Here is a 24215-nt window from a genome sequence, read left to right as displayed (position 1 = left end):
CCATCATGCTGTGATGTAACCTGTGTTAGACTTTCTACACTAAATCCTTCACTTCGTAAGTATTCCATAACTTCAACTTCTATATATTTTTTTATTTCTGCTTTACTAATCTTCTGTTCTACATTCTCTTTGCAATCTTTTTTATTGTGAAATTTTCCATAATTGGATGCTTTTCCCTATATTTATTTTCAAATATGGAGTTGCTTTTTGTGTTGATTTGGCTTTCTCCTTTGCATAAATATTGCACCATATCAGATCTTTCTTTCCCATGTCCATATTTCTTTTTTTATACCTTTCAAAAGTCTCCAGAATTTGTTCTTTATATTTTTGCCCTTCCTCTGTTGCTTTTTTTTTTTCCCAAATGTACCAAGGTTTCTTGGTCTGTATGATTTTTCATAAATCTGTTGTACTAATGAACACAAATTTTTATTTGCAGCTTCTGACATTTTTTTTCTGGAAGCATTTTTCTTTGTATAGCTTCTGTCTGGAAATTCTGTGCTTCTTGCATAATAGTAACAATACTTAACTTCTTTCTTATCCTCAGTAGTCCACTCTACAGTCTTTATGGCTGTCTTTTGGCCGGTCAGTTTTTGTGATTTATGTGGACTGCTACTTCTGCAACAGGTAGCCATCTTCCCGCTGGTCCTGGCCTAGCCCCATTGTAGGGATGTTTCCATGTCTTGAGGATTCAATACTGTCTTTTTTCCAGTCCTGGCACCATTGCATCTACCAAAATTTGGAACTTTTTTTATCATGAGTCTTGTACACCCAGCTATCTTTTATTTTTTTATTTTTTAACCTACTTCTGTCCATGATGTATACTATATAAAATACAGTCTATATGCCAGTGTCGTCTTGGTGAGATTTTGTGAAAAATGGGGTCCACGTCTTGAAAATACTTTCCAAGACTTGAGGATGAATTCAGTTCCAGCAGTACTACTTTCCTTTGCTTGTTGACTTATCTCTCCATTTGTACCCCTACTCTTCTGTGTGACATGACCATTTTACTCTAAGCCTGAACTCAGCCATCCTTTTGAACTTACTGCTAAGGTGGACATTGCATTCTTGCCATGGAAGTCGCTGTTTCTAGTTGCTATTATGTCAGCTGGAAGAGGGTCATAACTCCAACCTCTGTCCTGCAAACCTCTGTATATTACCTTTCACAGAGATATGGTGTAATTGTACTAATCCTTCCTTCCTTTGTACCTAAAATTGCTACGGAAACTTCTCTTAATCAAATAGTTAATTTGCCAGTCTTCTTTCCAAAATTCTCAAAGGAGAGTTTATGGTCCATTTGTTGGATGTACAAACCATTCAAGACAGATCAACGTTTTGTCTTTCTTTGAAATTAAAATGGGTAAAAGTGTTGTAGAAGTATCTCTAGCTAGGTAATTGGCTGACTGCATCTGTCACGTATATAGAGATAGTCATTACCAAAGCCACCAAAGGCTCATTCAACTAGATCCATCTGTACTTGTACTGCCTTCTTTTCAAGGCCTCACTTGATATTTTTGCTGCTGCCATGTGGGCAAATGTTCACACCTTCATCACTCATTTATAAATTGCACTTAATTTCCAGAACTAGGATGGTATTTGGTTCCACCATCCTCTGGAATATCCTTACAGGATACCACCCTAGGGGCTAAGTAGCTGGGGACTCTGTCCCATCCATTGAGGAATGGATGGAAAAGATAACATCAGATCTTAAGGATATGTACTTAACACCCCGACAGATGTGTGTTGTCTGTTTCCATCCTTCAGCTTCCCTCCCTCCATCCCCCTTCCATTTAATGGAAGTTTTTACATTATGGGATCCTAGTATGAAGTTATGGTCTGCCCCTGAGCCATGTTTTGTCCTCTTTTAGCTGCACAGCAAATTATTTGTTCAGTTTTATGAGTTATATGTGTTATTGCTGTCATAATTATGTTATAGGGTCACAGGCAAACTCAGAGGTAATGCTGTTGCTAGGAGGGGATTATGGGTAAGGGGGGAGCCTAAGCTGTGGTTCCTAAAGTCTGAAGTGGCTGAAATCTGATCTAAAGATGCATCCATTGAGAAAAGATGGAAACAGACAACACAGAACTATCATTATGGTAAGTAAGTAACTTTCATTTTAGAGCAAAATACTAGTAATGTGAACTGTGAAGGAGCTTTGAACTGTAGTACTATAGTCCATCTGAGTTCCTTTGTTACCACTGAATCTGTAAATGTAGTAAGACTTGAACAGTACCACCTTACTGAAAACCTTGCAGGCAGCACCCCCCCCCCCCCAAACATACACACAATAAACTGACTGACATAGAATTCTGTACAGTAGACTACATAATTACCAGATGTTTTTGTAAATGAGTATTGACTTTGGACACAGTCCTGTTTCTAGGTAAGTAATTTATCTTAGTAAACAGAATAGAAGGTTGTGGAGTGCAAAATTTGAAGCATGAATCATACTGTGTCTTAGTTCTTTTTCATTATTGCCTGAGCAACATTTGGGCTGCTTACAGGCAGACTGTTAAACATGCTTCTGAAATGTTGTGTTTTTTTTTGTGTGCTGTACGTAATTTTATCACTTAAAACATTAGCAAACCTACATTAACAGAAAATAAACCATATTAACCCTTTTTCCAATTTACGGACGTTATGCATCACGTTTTTTCATTGCAGTTATCAGTCCAGCATGACATAATTTGATAATTTCTTGTCTTCTCTCAAGCCTCATGCCTCACTCCTCCTCTTCCTCCTGAACATTATTTTGCATATTTTTACATAATTCATTCCTTCCCTTTTCTAAAGATCAGTCTTCTAGTTTTTTATGTATTTTATAATATTCCATACATCAAATACAGCTGGTTTACACTTTGATTTCCATTTTCTAGTAGCAGCTTTTTTGGCAGGCAAGAAAATTAAACTTAAGGCCATACTATGTCTACACAATTCAGATCTACATCCCAGCTCAGAAAATAAAAAAAAAACACATCCTTGGATACATCCATTTGCTCACCCAGTATTTCTGACAGTACTTTGTAGAGAATTTTTAAATCCTTCCAACTCATTACACTCCCAAAACAAACGCATGTTCCAAATGACCTCTTCCTTCCACATTGCACCTCCCAACATTTGCTATCTACATGAAGGAAAATTCGATGAAGTCTGCTTGAGGTATTATTTATTTATTTGTCATTTGTTAACCGGGATAGTCTATCTGAGCAAAACCCTTTTTCAGTGGAGGCCCTGGGAGAAAAGCTCCACAGTACAAGTAAGCAAGAAAATTTACAAAACTGAAGATGAATGCAGTGAAAAATTTACAATAAAACAGTTAAGCAAATGTAGATAAAGCTCCACACTACAGTATAGTAAGAGGCATTATAACATTGAAGGAAAAAAAAACTAGGAAAGAAATGCACAATACAACATTGGAATGAATTTACATAACACATTGGGTTATCTTCAGAGGATAATTGTACAGTACAGAGCAGTTAGAGTAGGAATGGGAGGAATAAGAGGGGATTGTGCTTGAGAAAAGGGTGGGTTCATGTGGGATCATTGCATAGGCAAATCCATGTGCTATTAAGGTATCTTTTGAGAGTTTTCTTGAATTCGTGGATGTAGGAAATGTTTCTAAGGTTCATGGGGAGCTTGTTCCATGCAAGAGCAGGGAAGTAGCTGTAGAGATTCTGTCCAATAGATTTTTTAGGTTTGTGAATTTGTAAGAGACATTGGTCTGAGCTTCTAAGGTACGAGGGGGCTTGTAGAGGTAGACAAGTAAGAACATGCAAGGGAGAAAAGGGAAAAAGGGCAAGCAGAGGGCTTATTCAAAATAGTACCGATAATGAGAAGTTGGGTAAATAAGAGTTTGTTAGGAAACTCTAGCCATCTGAGTGTCAGGAGAGCGTGACAGTGGTGTGATCTTGAGGGCAGAGTGGCTGCAAATCTATCAACTTTGTTGTAGATGATTTCAAGTTTGGAAAGTAGTGAAGATTGTAGGTTTGTTAAAATTTGAGAGCTGTAAAAGAGGTTGGGGAGAGAAGGTAAGCTTGGGCTAGTGAGATCCTGGAGTTTGGTGTGAGGAATCTTTTGGTTCTATATAGCAAACCAAGCTTTTGGTGGGTTTTCTTGATGCAGGTAAGTACATGAAGGTCAAATTTTAGTTGATCGTCCACTATTACTCCAAGCAGTTTAGTGTGTGATCCAGCTATGATCATAGTGTTGTTGAGGGAAGAGATGGTGAATGACTAAGATGGTGAAGGGATTTTGGGAGGAAGAGAAGTTTTGTCTTTTTAGGGTTTAGTATGAGTTGGTTGTTAGTAAGCCATGTTTCAGTGAGGTTGAAAAATGTTTGTGTCAGGGTTAGTAGGTCAGTGGGACTGTCAGCAGTAGAAATGGTGGTGGAGTCATCTGAGTACTGTATGAGTGAAGACTGAGGACAGGATGTGTGAAGTTGGTTAGTAAAAATGTTAAAAAGGAAGGGTCCCAAAATAGAGCCTTGGGGGACACCAATTTTGATGGGGAGAAAAGGAGAAAGAGCAGAGTGCTATTTTACAGATTGCAGTCTCTCTCTGAGGTAGCTACTGAACCAGGAGATAGTTGCTGGCGAGAGATTGAGTTGAGAGAGTGTGGAGAAGAGGATTGGGTGAGAGAGAGCGTCACAGGCTTTGGAGAGATCTAAAAAGGCACTAGTTTATCATTGTCTCTAGCTAGGGAGATGGAGTTAGAAAAGGAAATAAGTGGTGCTGTGGTGGGGGTGGAAGCCATGTTGAGTAGGGGTAGTTAAGTTTTCACGAGTAAGATAAGCTGAGATTTGTTTATAAACACAGTCCTCAAGAATTTTGGAGGGGGGAGAGAGTATGGCAGTATTTCGATTAATTAGAGAACTCAACAGAATTTCCAACTTTGTAAATTGTTGTAGTGTGGAACTTTTTCCAAGAGGGCAGGAACAGTGGATTCACTAATTAAGTGGTTTATGATGATAGAGAGAGGATATGCTATGGAGTCAGCAGCAGCTTTTAGGAAGAGAGGCGGCAGGCTGTCAGCTGAAGGGGAACCTGGTTTAAGTTTGATAAGTTTTTTGATGTAGCTGGTTGGAATAGGTTTTAGTGAGAAAAATGTTTTAAAGTCAGGGCAGTGGTAAAGGGTGTGGGGCTGGTTGGGTGGACAGTTTGCATAAGTTTGCTGATGGTATCTATGAAGTATGAATTGAACACAAGCAGTTTCAAGGAGTGTATTATTGGGGCAGGGGTTGGGAGTTGAAGGATTTCCTAGGTGGATAATTTTGTTGACAGCATTCCAAAATGTTTTAGGGTTCCTGGGCTCATTGTCTTGGGGTGAGAGGTAGTAGTTCTTCTTGTCAGTGTGTTTTTTGGTTAAATTATGGAGTTCCCTGTATTGTTGGTAGTGTGTGGGGGATTCTTAGTCCAGGGTTTCCAGGTGCAATCTCTGTTGTGGATATGAGACCGAGAGCCAAGGGGGACACCGTGATTACACTCGGACAGTTCTGGAAGGGGCAAGGGAGTTCAGAATGTTTAGGAAGATGGCATTGAATTGAAGAACAGCTTCATCTAGAGGTAGGAAAGAGAGGCAAGACAAGTCGGTAGCAGAGAAAGAATTACTGAATGTAAGTGGCTTGAAGTTCGTTAGCATTCGGCACTATTTAAATTTATGAGGTCTAGAAAGGTGGGGGAGAATCTTTTGGACACGTATAGGGGAGTGGTCATTTATTGAGTCTGGTAGGGATTCATGGTAGTGATAGAGGTCAGGCTTAGAGACCAGTATCCAATCCAAGATGGATCAGGTATTTGTGGGTTTATGAAGAAAAGCGGGTGAAGAGATAAGTTGGGTGTATCCGTATAGGTTTATGCTGGTGGTGGGAGAGTTAGAGATGAGGGTGAGCCAATTGATGTTAACATCACCTAGTATTATTGTTTCATTATGTGTATTGTCAGAAATCCACTGTATGATTTGTTCTAATAGGGGTATGTTATCTTCAGGCGGTGTATAGATGGTGACTGTGGTTAGAGTTTTATGATTGTTGAGTTTGCAGTTGGCAATAATGAGTTCAGCTGGGTGATGCAGACACTTCCAAGGAATAGTCCTTAACCTTTTGGACTTTATTGCAAACTTTAGGCATGCATATGTCCTGTCGTTCTCTTGGAAATTGCTTTTCTAGTCTGTTTTCTCAGTCTTTTCTAACCTCCTGTGATTCTTAGTTTTAACAGCAGCTTCTGTTCTAGCTTTGACTTAAAACCCAACCAGAGCAGGACTTTCTCTTTAGATTCTTCACCCCTTTCTCTTTGCCTGCACTGTGATGTTAATCCTTTGTAGGGAAGGCAGTCTGTAGCCTGCAGTTCAAGCGTCTTCTAGGCCTCATCGCATACTCTTCTCTTTCCCTTTCTAGTTATTTGCTCACAGTACTTCGGAACCTTTGCCAGTTTTCTCCAGTAAATGCCAGCTCCCTCTTGCCTATTTTCTGTACCCCTACTTGCAGTCATCCCTATTGGCAAAATCACCTTTCTCCATTATGTTGGCTTCGTTCTTGGGATACGTTTTGCTACTTTGACTATAATGTCCCGTATGGTGGTGGTTCAGGATCTGTATCCAAAGTTCCACTCTATCTTTATTTCTTGAACCCCCCCCCCCCCATCATCCATTTCAATATTGAGTTATAACCTCCTACTTATAGTGTGTATATGAACCATAATTACATAGCTCGAAAATATCCTTACAAGTCTGGTAACATTGAAGCACCTTGCTCTATTGGAAAGATACTTATTCCACTTAACTCTTGTCCTCTTACAATCCCAGACAAATTCCTTAAACTCTTTATTATTGTCCAAAACTTCTTTTCTAGTTGATAAAAATGTGCGTCACCCTTACATAAAATTAAAGGGACTAAAAAAACACTTACTGCTTGTATCATACTATCCATATCCATAAACAAGCGCTTCCAGTTTCACAGTTTTTGTATTATCTTTTGTTTAGTCTTTTCCCATATATCCTTAGTTACCTTAACAGAAGCCTTTTTTGATCTACACTCCTAACTACTTCATCATATTGTGTCCCCATAAATATGGATATTGCTGAACCAGTTTGTGTATGGCTACATAATTTACAGCTGTACCCTTTGTTTTACGTTCATTAATTTTGTATCCCAGAAAGTCTTGAAACTGTCTCAGAATGTTCCACAACACTGATGGCCATTTCTGGATTTATTAGATAGAAAATTAATTTCTCCAAATAAGCCAACTAATCTTGATTGCCATACCAATTTTATCCTTGCATTTCTGAGTTCCTTATTTTCTTTGCCATTGGCTCTAAATACAAAGCAAATAACAAAAGGGGAAAGAGGACACCCCAGTCTGGATCCTCTGTTCAAACACAGAGAGGAACCTTCCCACTTTAATTCTTGCCTCCAATCCTTAGTATGTCCTCCTGATTAACCCTGTTGTATCAGGAAATGCAGATGTGTCCATTGCCTACTAATAAAATCCCAGCTTACGCTGTCAAATGCTTTTTCTGCATCAAGACCCACTAGCAGCAGTGTTTTCTCACATTCTGCTTCCCTGTGGATCATCATTGCTCTATTAATGTTGTCAAATGTTTGCCTCCCCTCCACAAAACCACATTGATCCATATCTTTCAACTTTGACAACACTTACTATTCTTTTAGCTAATGTAGACATAAACACTTTGTAAATATGGTTTAAAATTGAAATGGGTCAGTATGAAGCTGGGTTTGATGGGTCTTTACTGTGCTTGGGTAGTACAGCCACCACAGCTTTCTTCCATGATTTGGTGCTTCCCCTCCTTTTAAAATACTGTTAGTCTTCCAGATGTTTATCACTTTCATCCCTCCTAACTTCCAAACTTCCACAGGAATACAATCTATTCCTGGAGGGTTTCCAGAAGATTAATTTGTACATCACCATTTTTATCTTATCTCAGCTGTTAGTTGTTGACCCTCATCTAACTCTAACATTGGCAAAAGTAAGGCATCCATAAATATTTCCATTTGTGCTTTCTCTTGATTTCCACATTTCTGTGCTTTATACATATTTTCATAACATTTCTGAACTCTTATCTCTAAAACCTCTACAGGATATCTGGTTATGTTTCTTTTCTGAATGTTTAGGAAGATGGCGTTTGGCAACAACCCTTTCCACTTCTGCCTCAGTTGTGCTAAATGTTTTTGTGCTCTGGAGTTATCAAAAATAATTTAATAGCAGTCTTTCTAAACTATGCAAATTATCCAGATGCTCCCTTTTCTCTTTAGCACTCTGAATTTGCACCCCTTTTCCTGTGTGATTCCCCTGATTCTGCAATATTTTAACCTTTTACAATCTAAGTAATTCCTATAATTTCTTAACCATTTCTCTTTTCTTTTTCATTTTACCCTGCTTTTACACTCCGTTTTCCTTTTGTCCCACTCACTAGTTTTAACATCTGGAGATATTTCTATCTTCCCTAATAACTCAAATAATTTCCACTACCCATTCCTTAAATTCCTCTCTCTTTAAAGGTAGTTGGGAAAGTGCCAGTGATTCATTTTTACTCTCTTACCCTTCGTTTTTTTCATAGTTTATTGGTGCATATTCTGAAATAGTTATTGGATGCATCAAAGCTTTCAATTAAATGCAAATGTTCCTCTGAAATATAATTTTGGTGTAGTGTAGCCCGGTTATTGTACCTTGGGGAATAATGTGTAAGTTTTGTCCGACTTCCTGCTACTGAATTCACATCTTCCATAACAAATATTTTCATAAATTTTTTCGGAAATCTACCATCTTTTGTTGTATTTTCACTTCTGTGTCCCTCTGATATATTCTCACTATTGGAAATCCAGTTCCAGTCCCTACTTATAAGTAATATTCCCTGCTGAAAGTTGGTTATTTTTCCCAAAATATTCTTAAGCTCCATAGTAGCAATTTTTGGTGGAATATGAATATGCATCAGCATAATCCTCCCATTGCCAATAGCCCCGTACTACCACAGATCTAACATTTTTTTTCTTCTACCACTATTGAACCCCCTTCAGCAATTGGTATATTTACTCCTCCCCTTTTCCTTTGTCCCTTATATTCTGCTGAATAGCCATACCACATTCCTTTCTTTGTCAAAACTGCGTTAATTTATTTCTAAATGTCTGTTGCAGCATTGGTATTATATTCACTCTGCATTTCTTAATGTAATCCAGTGCTCTCTCTCCTTTTTATCTATACGTGTAAGGCCATTTATGTTCCAAGATAATATGGATAGCATAGCCATTATGATAAAAACTGTTTCCATCTATTATACAAGACAGTTGTTTTGAATGTGTATTTTTAACACTGATGTTTGGCAGGTTGATCTTTTTATACAGTTGTTTCTTTTCATCTTTATTTGAACATAAGTCACATTTTCAAGACATTTTGCCTTAATGAAACCCTCAAACTAAATATATTTTCAAAACACCCTCCATCCTTTGTTAACTTAGAGCAAACACACAAAACTATGTAGATCGTCAGCAAGTGAAGTTTAATCCTCCACTAGGTAACAGTTGCTGCTGAATCAACTGCTGCACTAACAGGCATTACCTAGCCTAAAATTAAGGTTACCCATGCTGAAGTGCATGCTACAGCCTGTGTTCCCACTTACACTGATTACTGTCTGTTCTTTTCTTATTTCTATTTCCGGCTCGTATATGAAAAATAGCTGTAATACTTTCAGAATATCTTAACTTTTAGTCCTAATAAAAAGGCATTGATTGTCTTTAAATTATACACTGTTCGTTAATTGCATTAAAATATTAAGGATGCTAGGGAGGCTGCTGTCTCTTAATCACTCTCCATAATTTCAGACTTAATTCTTCACTAAACTGCTTGCTAATTGTACCTTAAATTTTGCATTTCCCTCAGCAAGGAATGCCCAGAACTCTCAAGATTAATTGCTTACACTTGCAGGCATCTCGTTTTCGTGGAAAGTACTCAGCAGTGAATCTTTGTAAAGTTTACACAGAACAGAATGTACAGCTGATGGGGAAAAAAGTTAATGTCTTTGTGGATGTAAAACTTAGAAAATGTAATGGCTTTCCTTATCTTTTGCCCCCCCCCCCCCCCCCCAGGCTGCTTGTATAGAAAAACACTCGTTTATAGCATAAGCTAACAACATTAAGCTAGACATTCACCCTTGTAAAATAAGATAAAATATCTTAATTCTGCATGTAATGAGTGCACTTTTACACCCCATCCCCACCTCAGCATATCAACATTAAACTTTTGTCCAGCCTTTCTTCTTCCATCTTAATTCTGCATGTAATGAGTGCACTTTTACACCCCACCTCCACCTCAGCATATTAACATTAAACTTTTGTCCAGCCTTTCTTCTTCTTTTGCAATGTAAAGCCTATAATTTTAAAGCTAAAAGAAGTGCTCGTTTACTTTCATATCTTTAACACTTATAGCAGTCAGTGAAAGGATCCACACACGAACACACATTTAAAATACTTTTCACTACACACAACTGGTTTATTATATGTAATGTGCAGTTTATATCATGCAATGTTTTATAAAAAAAATACTAAAAAGAACAAAAATTGTTGTACTTGGTTATTTCTTCCTTGTTATTGTCCTTCTAAACATTGACATAATTTGGGTTATATGCTTTACATTCCACCTACAAGCTTAACAAACTCAGTCTTTTTGTTAAGCTACTTTTTCTTGCAAAGCCATATTTTGCAAATATGACTGATGCTCTGTAGTCTCCCAATCTGTTCACTAGTTCCAGTGTTGCTGATCTTCTTGTTCATCTTCATCTGCCAACACCAAGCTCTGATTCAAGTGAAAAGTATTGTTTATTCTTCTAGTCAGCTCCTGTTTTTTCCTCTCTCTCTCAAGCACTTGCCTTTGGAACACTGGAAAGTGTTTCACTGGGAGTCTCTTTATGAACTTTTATGTTAAAAGAATGAGAAGCAGAGTCCTGCTTGCTGGCTCACTTTTAGTTGCATAAACTCTTTATTTACTCCTTGGCCTCTTCTGCATCAAAAATACCTTTGATCCTGCAGGACAAAGTACTCCAAAGACAGCTGGATACAGCAGCTTGAATCTTCCACCTGCCTGTCGATATTCCCCGATTACTGGGATAAATATGCTTATCTTCTCTCTGATGTGCAGTGAGTAATCATTGTATCTACAAACACCGTTTCCCTTCTGTCACAGCTTTGTCAGGATCAACTTGTTTTGCTGGTATGATTGCATCTTTATTAATGTAGATCTTGGCTGCTTTCTCTTGGCCAGATTTGGCGCATACACTCTGTGCCCTTTCAGTTAAGAAATCCTGCTGTGGAACACCAGTCCAGCTGCTTATTTGTGCTTTCATGAAATTCATGCAGACTGTTCCTTCCAGTTTCTCTGGTAGAGCAGAAAATCTCAGGTTTTTCCTTCATGCTCCGTCTTGTAACTCTATTTTTTGATATCACACTTCTTGAGAAGCCTTATACTCTTGCCAGCTTTTCTTCATTTCATCCTCTGAGTTTTGCAGTTTTGTCAGTTCATTTGACGAGCTAGTTAAAGCGTTTTGTATTTTTCCAGCCTTTTGTTATTTGAGGTGATGTATTCCTTCAGTGTTTCACTTATTTTAATCAGCTCTGAATACATTTTTTTTTTTTTTTTTTTTTGTTTTGTTTTTTAATTCTGGAAGCCATCTCTAAATAAAAGCTGAAGCTTGGACTGCTTTTTGCTGCTGCAGCATCCTTCCCTGCCACTGTTTTCTCCAACTTTTCTGGCTGTTTTCTTTTCGGTGTTACACATATCTTCTGTGATGGCATCCAAGCAGTGTACTTACTAACACCAAGAACACTCTCTGTATGCTGGAAAAACAAGGAATTCACTCAAGTGATGAAAACACAATTTATTCCACGATGTGATAAAAACTCCACAGCATTAGCAGCATATACAAAATAAAATGTATACTCCACAGTAACACAATGTCCACAGTCAAGCGCTTTCGTCCATCTGGACTTCTTCAGAATAGAGATGCTACACCTGGAGGACTTTCAGCTGCAATTGCAGCTGAAAGTCTTCCAGGTGTAGCATCTCTATTCTGAAGAAGTCCAGATGGACGAAAGTGCTTGACTGTGGATATTGTGTTACTGTGGAGTATACATATTGCAGCTGAAAGCCCTCCAGGTGTAGCATCTCTATTCCGAAGAAGTCCAGATGGACGAAAGCGCTTGACTGTGGATATTGTGTTACTGTGGAGTATACATTTTATTTTGCATATGCTGCTAATGCTGTGGAGTTTTTATCACATCGTGGAATAAATTGTGTTTTCATCACTCAAGTGAATTCCTTGTTTTTCCAGCATACAGAGAGTGTTCTTGGTGTCAGTTTGTTTCTCTCTGTGCCAGTTTTTGTTTCAGTGTACTTACTACTCAGTAACTGAATGTTTACCCAAAATATAGTTTCAATGGCACTCCTTACTTCTCAGGTTGTTTTCACACTGGGAGAGCTGAAGTTAAGCAGTTGATCAGGATACACGTCTGCTCCTGAAATGTCTTTGTACTTCAGATGCATTTTGAAGATGTCCTTCATGGATGCATCTGCAGTCATAACAACTGGGTTGTCCTGTCGTCAGGCAGCCCTGCAGTCGGCCGGATTCCAAAGTCCGGGTCCGGCTTCGGCTGATGTCGCACTCCACCCGACGTCATCTCTGTTGGTCTTCGGGTATAAAAGCATCAGCCGACGCCATTTTCCTCAGTCTTTCTTGCCGCGTGGCGCCTGAAGCAGAAGCTGTTCGCAAGTGCCGGTCGGTCGGATCCAGAGATTACTTCTACCGAATACTACTTCGAAGACTTCTAAAGCTAAGTACCCCGTTGGGGACTCTTTCTTGCCTCAGCCAATGTCAGAAAAAGTTAACAATTGTTTAACCTGTGGGAAACAAATACCTCATAAAGATTTCCACTCTTACTGTCTGCCTTGTTTAGGCCCAGCCCACGACGTAGCAGCCTGTTCGGCCTGTGCTTCTTTCAACCGACGAACGCTTAGGCGTCGGTCGGAGTTTGCAGAACAGTTTTTCGGTTCTAATTTTGCGTACATTATGCCGTCGGATCCTCCGACTACCCAATCTACCAAAAAACGCAAAGATAAAGACCGACACTCACGGTTCGTGGTTTCGGCCGAAACCATGGTTAAGCAAACCGCGAGTGTCTCGGTTTCGGCCGAAACCGAGAAAACTGATCAAAGTACAGCTGAACCTATTCCTACAACTGAGGCCCCTGCTACAACTCTTGAATCGACCTCAGAAATTTTACCCACTACGGTGGTTGACTTATCAGACACCATCCCCTTGGATGTCTCTACCCCAGCACGTGGTGCTGCTAGGCCTCCAGCAGCCATGTCCATTAAGGCCTTCGCCAGGGCTAAAGCAGCCAAGACTACTAAAACAGTGCCTGTTAAACCCCCCACATCCAGGCCCTCTTCTAGTTCTCAAATGCTTACTTTGGCAGAAGATTTAATTTCTTTAATTAGAGGATCTCAACCTCACCCAGACAGGGCCTCTCAGCCCCAGAGAAGAGACCTAGGGCAGAGCCCCTGAGCCAGTGTCTTCTGATGATTCTGCTGATGAATCAGACATAACTGACCAGCCAGAGGCTCCCTTCTCCAATTTTGAAGATTCTGATGCTGAAGAATCCATTCCAGCTGCTTCCCCACCAGAAGAATTCTCCTTTGGGGAAACCTTGCATGCCATGCGAGAACAGTTCCAATGGCAGCAACAGGATTTTTCAGACTCCAGAAAAGACTTAGGACCTTTCTGCACCTCCCACAGCACAGGCCCTTAGCTATACCTCCTGTTCTCTCTGTGGTGGATGATGCTTTCAATGATGTTTGCTCCGCTCCAGATTCTTTACCCCAGCCCCTGCCAAACCAGACAGATTTTACAGGGTGCCAGATACTCATCACCACCTTTACAAGGCCCCACTTGCAGACCCAGAAACTATATCCCAGGGTCCCAAGGCAGTAGCCGACCACAGCTAAAACCCTATTCCTTCTGAAAGGGAAGCAAGGTCATTAGACAGATGGGGTAAAAGGTCTACACTTCAGCTACTCTCTCAGCTAGAGCTTTAAACTGTCAGTTTCACATGATACAATACCAAGAGTTTATGCTTGATCAGTTAACTAAACTAACCACTGATGAATCTCTTGATAAGAAATATGTATTAGAGATGGTAAATAACATACAACAGGTTAGCAACCATTCCTTAAAATGTGGCTATGATGCACTGGAGGCTTCATTTAGATCAGCCATGACAGGCACAGTGATAAGAAGGCATGCATGGCTAAAGGAACAAGCTTTACCGGATCATGTTAAAGCTAAGTTGCTAGATGCTCCTATGGACAAGACAAGTTTGTTTGGTACACCTGCCCAGCAGGTTATGAAGAAAATGGAAGAAAAGGCAAAATCTGTTCAAACTGTTAAAGATTTCTTGCAGGTTCAACCCCAAGGTTTAGCAGGAACTGGCCTGCCAAAATTGGTCCTTTCCTGACTCCACAAAATTTCAAAGGGGCAGGAATAGACGCTCCAGAGGCAGAAACCAATCCAGAGGAGGTGCCTACAGAGGACGACAGTGGCAAGGTAACAACAGAGGCACAGACACAGCCACTGCCACTACATCAGCACAACCACAGTGACTTAACCCTAAATCCGCCTACCAGGGAACAAATAGCAGCTCCTCTAGGCGGAAAGTTAACCTTATTTTCAAAGAACTGGCACTACATAACAAAAGACAAGTGGATTTTACAAACCATAGATCAAGGTTACCGGTTTCACTTCCACACTTTACCAGTCAAAAGAGGAATGCCAAATCTACCTCCAAATCAAAAAACAGAGGCTCTACGCCAGATAATGGAGTTAGCAAACATGAGAGCTGTGGAAAGAGTGCCAACAGCAGAGCAAGGAAAGGGGTTCTATTCCAGACTATTCCTAGTTCCAAGAAAGGAAAAAGTTGGAGACCAATTCTCGACCTGTCCACCTTAAATACATACATCGTTGTCCCAAAATTCAAAATGCTGACCCTACAGCAACTTCTTCCCATGCTGGGCAAGGAGTCTTGGCTGGTAACTCTAGATCTCAAGGAGGCATACCTGCACGTCCCCATTCGACCAATCTGCAGAAGATACCTCAGATTTCTTGCAGGATCAGAGCACTATCAATTCTCAGCATTGCCCTTTGGCTTATCTACTGCGCCCAGAGTATTCACAAAATGCCTGGCATCAGTAATCGCCCATTGCAGACTACAGGGAATTCAAATTTACCCATACCTGGACGACTGCCTGCTACAAGGGGACAACAAAAGCAAGCTGACAACAGATTTACAAAGGGTCATTTACTTGCTACAAGCACTGGGATACACAGTCAATTTACAAAAGTCAAGGCTGATACCATCCCAAACAAGGACATTCTTGGGCGCGGAACTGAACACAGTAAAACAAATGGCATTCCTGACTACAGAAAAACAAAAAGAACTTCCTCTTTACTTCTTGGCACTAACAAAACTGAACAAGTTAACAGCAAGAAAAGTATTGCAGGCCTTGGGCTTCATGGCATCATGCATAATCTTGGTTCCATTTGCCAGACTACATATGAGGAAACTACAGTGGTACCTAAAAAATTTATGGTCCCAACACAGACACAGTCTAGAAACAGAAATCCCACTAATTCCATGCTTAAAACAGGAGTTCCTATGGTGGGCTCAGGCATGCCAGTCAAACCCAGGCCTACCCTTTCGCAGATGTCAAGCAAGCCAGACCATCACAACAGACGCTTCAGACCTAGGATGGGGGCCCACATGCTGGACAAATGCGTGCAAGGATTGTGGACACAGGATCAACTTCACCTGCACATCAATCTAAAAGAAATGCTGGCAGTAAAACTGGCAATCCAAAAGTTCAAACCATTTCTCAAAGAGGGCCAGTTGATGATAAGGACAGACAACACCACAGTCATGTGGTACATCAACAAACAGGGAGGCACTCATTCATACCCCTATGCAGAATGACCTTGGAGCTGTGGACCCTGGCACTCAGGTACAACATCCAGTTACAGGCAATATTTGTACCGGGAAAGACAATACTCTAGCAGACATATTAAGCAGAACCACTTCGGATGCCCACGAATGGAAGCTGCACCCGGACATCTTCAAGACCATCTCAAAGAAATGGGGAATGCCACAGATAGACCTATTCGCATCACCTCTCAATCACCAGCTCAAAAAATTCTGCACAAGGACATCCCACCCACTAGCATGGAAAGTGGACTCGCTCTCCTTCAACTGGAAAGGCCTAACAGCATATGCATTCCCACCTCTTCCTTTGATACACAAGGTACTACTAAAAATCAAGGAAGAACGTCCAAGGATAATCCTGATAGCTCCAAACTGGCCAAGACAACACTGGTACCCACTACTGAGGAGCATGTCTCGAACAATATGTGGCCAATACCCTGATGCCTTTGATGTTAACTCAGAACAACTACAGCATCATACATCCAAACCTAAAAACGTTGCAACTGACTGCATGGAACATCACATAGCAGCAGCTAATCCAGAACTTTCCCAAAGAGTTAAAGACATTATTCTTGAAGCACGCAGACCTTCTACAAGAAGGAACTATGCTGGAAAATGGAAAAGGTTTGTCATTTGGAGTACGGAAAGAAGAAAAGATGTGTCAAACATAGATATGCCTAACATTCTGGAGTATCTGGCCGAACTTCTTCATTCAGGCCTGTCCTACTCCTCCATCAAGATACATGCATCAGCTATTTCAGCAGAATACAGCTTTGATCCACCTGTTTTTTCGCACCCTTTGCTCAGGCAGTTCCTCAGAGGAATCAAGAATGTAAAACCTCCAAGGAAACCACCATTACCAGCTTGGGATTTAAACTTTGTGCTAGAAAAGTTGACACTATCACCCTTTGAACCAGCAGCAACAGCAGACCTACAACACCTGTCATGGAAAACTGCTTTCCTACTGGCAATTACTTCAGCAAGGAGGGTTTCAGAACTACAGGCCTTAATGGCAGTGCAACCCTTCCTAATCTTCCACCAAGATAGAGTGTCCATGAGGACTAATCCTACATTTATGCCCAAGGTGGTATCCAGAGTGTCTTTAAACCAGGCAATCCACCTACCTACCTTCTTTCCCAACCCACAAAACAGAGAGGTAAGAATACTGCATACCTTGGTTGTACATAGTCAGCTACGCTACTACTCGGACAGAACTTAAGATAGCAGAAAGACTGACCAACTTTTTGTAGCCTATGCAACAGGAAGGGAAGGAAAAGCTATTTCCAAACAGACAATCTCCAAATGGATAGGAAATTGCATACGATACTGTTACTCCTTCCATGGAAAACCAATTCCACAGAACATAAGACCTCATTCTACAAGGGCAACAGCCACTACCACAGCCTTCTTACGAGGAGTGGCAACCAAAGACATTATTGAGGCGGCTACTTGGACCTCCGTGCATACATTTGCCAAGCATTATAATTTGCCTCTATATTCCAGATCCCAAGCAGGGTTTGCCACTGCTGTACTGCAAGGGATCCTAAACACACCATAATCTACTTTTATCCTCCTCCCCTAGTTGGCTATGGTATTCTACCCATTTGTTATGACTGCAGATGCATCCATGAAGGACATAGTACAGTTTTGTACCTACCATAAATGTAGATGTCCGAACTGGATAGCATCTGCAGTCAGGATTACCCTCCCTCCTTCCCCTCTGTGGTACTCCTAGGGTGTTTACCCTCCTAATAGCTAGCTGTTGGGGGGGAGTCTTTTATGGTGTATTTGTTTGTATATATGTACTTACATGCTTATTGTTGTGTTTACCTCTATCTATTTGGAAACATTGGCATCTATCCAAATTTTAGCCTGCAAGAGGGCTACTGGCATCTGGGGCAAGAAACACTGAGGAAAATGGCGCCGGCTGATGCTTTTATACCCGAAGACCAACAGAGATGACGTCGGGTGGAGTGCGACATCAGCCGAAGCCGGACCCGGACTTTGGAATCCGGCCGACTGCAGGGCTGCCTGACGACAGGACAACCCAGTTGTTATGACTGCAGATGCTATCCAGTTCGGACATCTACATTTATGGTAGGTACAAAACTGTACTTTTTACTGCAAGGCAATACATAGAGAAATGGGGGGCACAGTGTTTTTGTGGAACTGCCAAATGCTGTTTCCAAGTACAAGTGCAAACCCTTGGTTGTCAAGCAGTGACAGACTTGTATGAGAAAGGCAGCTTATATTTTAAATGTGCATGTCAAACCTTGAATGCTGTGTTTTGTTGCATGTCTCTGTTTCGGCACAAAATAATAGAATATGCTTTTTGTGATGCTTTCTTTAGTAAAGAAAAAAGATCAAACATTGGTTTGCTTGATCTGACTACCTCTTTGAGACTGCAGTAGATGTGATGTACACTCTCTTTAAAACTGTTTTTTATACTGAGTAAACAGTCGGAGTTAAATCTTTATTCTGTTTTGTTGCTTCACAGTTGTTTGCCTAAAGTTTTAATTGTGGAGTCAGGTTTCTTGCCAAGTAGCCTTTTTTAAATGTGATGGGTGGGCCTTTGCTCTAAATAACTGAAATTTCAGGAAATAACTGCAGCTGTTTAGGCCGCAAGATATTTTCAAGTATATTGTAATGTAATGGCTTGAACTGTTCTATTTGTTCCCCTCAGATTTTAACTTTGCTATGTATCCTGCATCCATGATTGCAACTGGAAGTATTGGAGCAGCCATTCGGGGTTTGGAACTCTCTGTGGACTCCTTATCCAGTGAGGCTTTAACTCGGCTGCTAGCAAGAATCACAGGGACAGAAGTGGTAAGTTGCTGGCCAGGTGCTTCATGAGTCATTGAGGCTGCGTGGTGTTGCATGTAAAAAGGTTTAGGATTGTATGAGTTCATGAAGATGTCAGCAGAAAACCTCTGGTTCATAATTATCCCAAAGGGGTGTGATAGTCTGTCAGAACTTCAGTCACAGGAGCTTGTTCATTTGATCATGAAAGACCGAATTTACTACTCTGTGACAATTGTGTAATTTACTCTGAATTTTGGCAACCTCGAAATCTAGTTATATTGTTGGGGGACTGCCTTCCTGAACTCTCATAGAAAAAATCATTACGGTCTTCCAGGCACAAATGAGCAATATTTCATGTGTGGGTTTTATCAGCTTTCTCATGTCTTCGCTCAGCTTTTGAAGTTAGCTGTGTTAGAGCTAATCTGCTATTTCTGTCCCATCGCTTCTTCCATAAAGATCTTCTCTAATGGCAAAACCAGGAGGTTCATGCGAGAAAATGTACTCCTCTTCCTACTTGTGTCCTCTGTTAAACAGGGCAAAAGTTAGTAGCCTCTTCTCTTCTGTGGTAGAGAAGCTTTCTGCTTGCTTTTCCATTGTTCCCCCTGATTCTTTTCTTTCTTTTTTTTTTTTTTTAAAAGAAAATCCCTACGTGAATGAAATCGTAGAAGAATAACCAACACTTCTGTTCACTGTTCCATGATGGCCAGAAGGATGTGGTTTCAAGTTCTTGGGTCCATAACAGTGTAGGAAACTTAAACCACAACACACTGACATTCTTCCGTTTTGTTTTGGGTGATACACAACTGCACTGATTCCCTTACTTCTACCAGATCTTCCAGTTGTAGTGGAAGCCACTAGGAAGCCTTCTAGTTATCTCGTGCTGCAAAGAAGTTCTCTGCTTAGGTGGAGAGGTGCTGTTTTATTTTAGTTTGTACACCTAATAGTTAAGATTTTATTTATTCCATAAAAAGAATGCATGTATCTGGCATTTCAGCAAGTTATTACTTTGCGAGAAAGAAGACGGTGACCCAGTACTTTCTAATTAAGCAGCCCCATGAGTGGTGCTCTGCATATTCACCTGCCACGAGCCCTACTTTGGTCATGACCTTTGATGAGATTGCCTATATGTTCATACTGGCAGACTCGGTAGTGTAGTGTGGAAGAGCACAGTTCTTGGTTGCTGTCATCAGATCTCAGAGCTTCAGATCTTTTATTTTTAGGAATGCTGTATGTTCTTCAATAAGGATTGTGAAGCCTTCATACAAACCCCACTTTTCCCAAAAGTGATATGTCCATAAACCAGTCCATTCATTGTCCTTCTTCATTTGTGGTGACAAAATCTATGTGAAAGATAGAAACAGAGATGTGTGTGAATTTTAGGAAGAATAAACAGCTGTTTGTGTTTGTTCAAAGCAGAGATTTGCTGAGGCTATGCAAACACTTTCTAAGTGGATTACTAACTGCACTGTGGTTTGCCGTCAGAAACTGAACCATTGGAAAATGCTTTTCGAAGTGCCAGTCTGTCAGTGGCATGGTTGCTTCCAGTGTATGCTTCAGTGGAGATTTCTACTGTGTTTCATTTGGTTGTTGGTTGACACTTTCACCACATATCATTGTTTGGACTGTGACTATAAGAATCAGGCCTTATTTGGGCCTTATTAGTTCAGAACGTTTCTGAGTCCTGGCATTTAAGCCTTCCTCCATCTCTAGCCTCCAGGGATGTTCTTTAACAGTTATTCACTGTAAAATGGCTCCAGCACTAGATGTTATAGCTATGTGCTGATACAGCAATTGATCTTTGAGGATGTCTTTTCTAGTGGATATTTACTACCCTCTCTCTAACCTGTTGGTCTGGACACCCTCTTCATTCTACAATAACTATTCAGGTTTTATATGCTTGGGTTTTACTGTCCTGCAATCCATGCTTTTTCAGGGAATGGGATCAAATTTAGGGCAGGGGGCTGAAGGCATCATCTTGGCCTGACATGTATTTTCACAGTATACATCATCTGGAAGAGAATATACCTACAGGTTCTAGTGTAACAAGTAAAAATTCTGGTTAGATTTAAATATTTTAGTAAGCAGTCCTAACGTGTCACCCACTGCAGAAGACCTTCTTGCAGATAACCCAATGTGGTAAGTATGGTTTTCCTTCATTATGTTGAAAGTGATTTGTGCGATTGCACTATTGTGCAACTTTAAATCACGAAATTCAACACGTTTCCGAATCGAAATGTCAAAACTGGTTTCTTGGAAAACCAGATTCGACCATTTTCGAACTGCAGCACAACAATGAAAGTTAGAAGACATTTCTGACATCATTAAGCCCCCCTGCACCCCCCCCCATGTGGGGGGCTGCACCCCCACTCCCCCTGCTTCTTTAATATACAAATGCCGAGATCGCACTACAGTGAGGGAAAGGGTGCATTTCCCGATCCCCACTGTAGTGCGATCTACACCTGGAATGCCGAATTCAAATGACCGAATGTGCCAGTGTGCATTCGCTCATTGGAATTCGCAACATTTGCAATCCACATTCCCCAAATCTTGAATTTGTACTTTCGCACTTTCATGCATCGTACTACTTACATTCAACATAATGAAGGTAAGCCGGTAAGCATAAATCTGTTATTTCCTGCTTGGATAATTGTTTGGAGGTAAAGAACTGCAGTTATATTTACTCGTCATTAAATTGCATCTTTGAAACAGTACTGCTGGTACAGGAGAACTGTCTGCCTCCTACTCCGATCACACTGGAACCTGTGTAAATTGAGTCTATAGCCATTCGCCCTGTTTCAACCCCCTTACTAGAAGCAGCTCGATGAAACACTGTACGCACAATCTGTTTTGCTGAATTGTTTCATCACAGTATTTTCTTAGTTGGGGAAATTACATTACTACCACAGGCCCTCTCCAGCAAGCCTTCTTAACCTGAGCTAAGCTATCCAGATTTTCTACCATGTCTAGGTAGGCTGAATTTCAATGGGATCTGAGAGTGGTGGCTGGTTTGGCAGAAAAGATACTGTGAATCATGTTCCACTGTATCTCGTTTTGCTGATATATCATGTTCCCATAGATTCTACACTGTGTAGGTGAATCTGTACTTTTCACAAGTCAGTATGTTTATAGATTCATAAATTAGTACTAGGCTAACTGCCTTTGTGGGCCATTTTAAGCCTAGCCAATTACCCCATTTGAGAATCAAACCCTGCACCTTTGGTTTATAAGGCAAACACCTTAACCATTATGCCAACCTCCCACCCCTATAGGTAAGAGTGCCTACTGCTTTTTTGATGATGGTACTTATTTGCTCTGCCATCCCTGGTCACAGCCTACGTGTCACAATCTGCAATGGTAGCCCCTTGCCTATCTTCACACCAGTAAAGAAGAAAAGAGTACACCTTTTCCACAAAGGTGTCTTTGTAGGTATAGATACAGCAGAATTTATAAGGGTCTTAGAATGACAGCAACCCTTTCTCACAGTCAAGGTATACTCCAATCCTCCTAGGCTGCTTGGTCAGCTTAAGGGGGGTAGGAGGCACGGTATAGGCCCCCATACACCTCTCCATCTCGAACAATGGCCCAGAACCCATTGGAAGGTGATAGTTTTACTTCCCCCTTTCGAGTCACAGAATCCTTTGCCACACCCAACCCCCACTCAGTCTTTATACCAACATCCACTTCCCAATAGTATCTCCAGAGTCAAATCCAGTGTTGCCAGAACACATGCAGCAGGGTCAAACCTCTCAGGAAGGTCAGGCACTGATAGTTTCTTGTCACCACAACGCACTCTTGCCTGTCCCTCAAGGATCAAGAAGGGGCAGGCAGTCTCAGAGTTTAATTTAACGGGTTCTGGAGTTAATTCGAGAACATTAAGCATCTTCCTCCAGATCCAGTACTGCAGTGGCCCAGCATACTGGTCATCCCTTAATGCCACAGGGGACAGGTCCACATCTTTACTTAACGTAATCTTTTTAGAAAACTTTACATATACTACATGCATTTAGTCATGCTTCTGTATTACTGTGCCTTGAAGGCTAAGGTGTTTTCATGTAAATGAACTTAAGTGCCATAAGTAGCCAGTTTTTTATTTTATTAAAGAAGAGGAAAACTGTTTCATGGTATGCTGATTTAAACAGGAATTTCAGGATTTTTTTTCCATATTCATTTAGCAAATTAATTGTTTAATTCATTGCTGTATTCCTTCATGTTGCTTCTGTTACCACTTGGTTTTACTGCCTAAATGGCAGCGTCCATCTCTGCCTCCATACACTCAGTCTGGTTCATAGACTGGCTTAACTACAGGCAAATGTTCTTGAACCAGTGTGAACATTTGCCCAGGTGTGCCTCACTTAACCACCAAAATAGGCAGTATGATGCATTTCTAGCCTTTTAGAGATGTATTTACTGAATTAATTTTTAGGAGAAATAGTTCTATAGGTTTACTATGGCATGGTCGAACCGGATCCCCTCGAATGATGGGATCATCGACCCATGTACGCGAAAATGACAATGTCGAATTCCAACATTGTCAAAGTACGACTCGCCTTCAACCTCGAAACAGGCTTTAACATAGGTCAAGATGGGGCAAGATTCATACTTCGACAATGTTGGGTTCGACATTGTCGCTGTTTGGCCTCCGGAAGTGTCTTCAACCGAACCCACTTTGACCTTACCATAGTAAACCATTCTATAGATGATAAAGCAGTGATGTAAAATGCTTGAGAAAATGGCATAATTCTGTGAATGGTGCCTCAGTTTGAACTAAATAGCCATCCAGCTGTGCTTGACGCTCTATTTTCAGTAAACAAAGATATCCATCCACAACCCCTCTTTCTCATTTTTGCACATTATTGGGGTGTCACTTAGAGCAACAATAATTTAGAGCCAAGATTCACACCACTGGGTGGCTAGCCCTGCTGCTGTTCCGTACCACACACACTTCTGTAGTGGTATTAGAGATGTATTGTAAATTTTATGAAGATTTGTATAAAGCAGAAAAAGTCAAGAAAGAGCACAAATGGAAACATTTATGGAAGACTTAATGCCAAGATTAAAGGCAGATGAGACTCTGTAACCAATAGTTAAGGTAAGAAGAGATGAGAACAATGGTGATTGTATAATCAATCAGCAGGAAGGTGTTCAGGAACAGATGGTATTCCTGTGGAAGCTTGGCAGTTAGGAGGGAAGAAAATGTTAGATTGGGAAGATACTCTTTAACAGTATTGTAAAAGGTGGGAAGCACCAACATCTTGGAAGAAAGCTGTGGGGGCTGTGATACCTAAAGATGGTAAAGACCCATTAAACCTAGCTTCATACAGGCCCATTTCAATTTTATACCATGATTATATACCAGCTAAAAGAATGGCAAATGTGTTGCTAAAA

The 24215-nt window shown here is 40.7% G+C and overlaps 1 protein-coding gene across 1 annotated transcript in view; it reads left to right on the top strand.

Moving 5' to 3' along the window:
- LOC122806459 (G1/S-specific cyclin-D2-like) overlaps positions 1 to 24215 on the top strand; it is a 281886-nt gene that overhangs the window by 183814 nt on the left and 73857 nt on the right. Inside the window, exon 4 of the mRNA XM_044076919.1 lies at positions 18712 to 18854. Coding sequence (XP_043932854.1) covers positions 18712 to 18854 — 143 coding nt within the window. The remainder of the gene's footprint in view (positions 1 to 18711; positions 18855 to 24215) is intronic.

The sequence above is a fragment of the Protopterus annectens genome, chromosome 7.part0, assembly GCF_019279795.1.
Source record: "Protopterus annectens isolate FY-2018-M chromosome 7.part0, PAN1.0, whole genome shotgun sequence".
Taxonomy (NCBI): Eukaryota; Metazoa; Chordata; order Ceratodontiformes; family Protopteridae; genus Protopterus; species Protopterus annectens.
The sequence above is the reverse complement of the archived record's forward strand: the minus strand, read 5'-3'. Positions and strand labels throughout refer to the sequence as shown.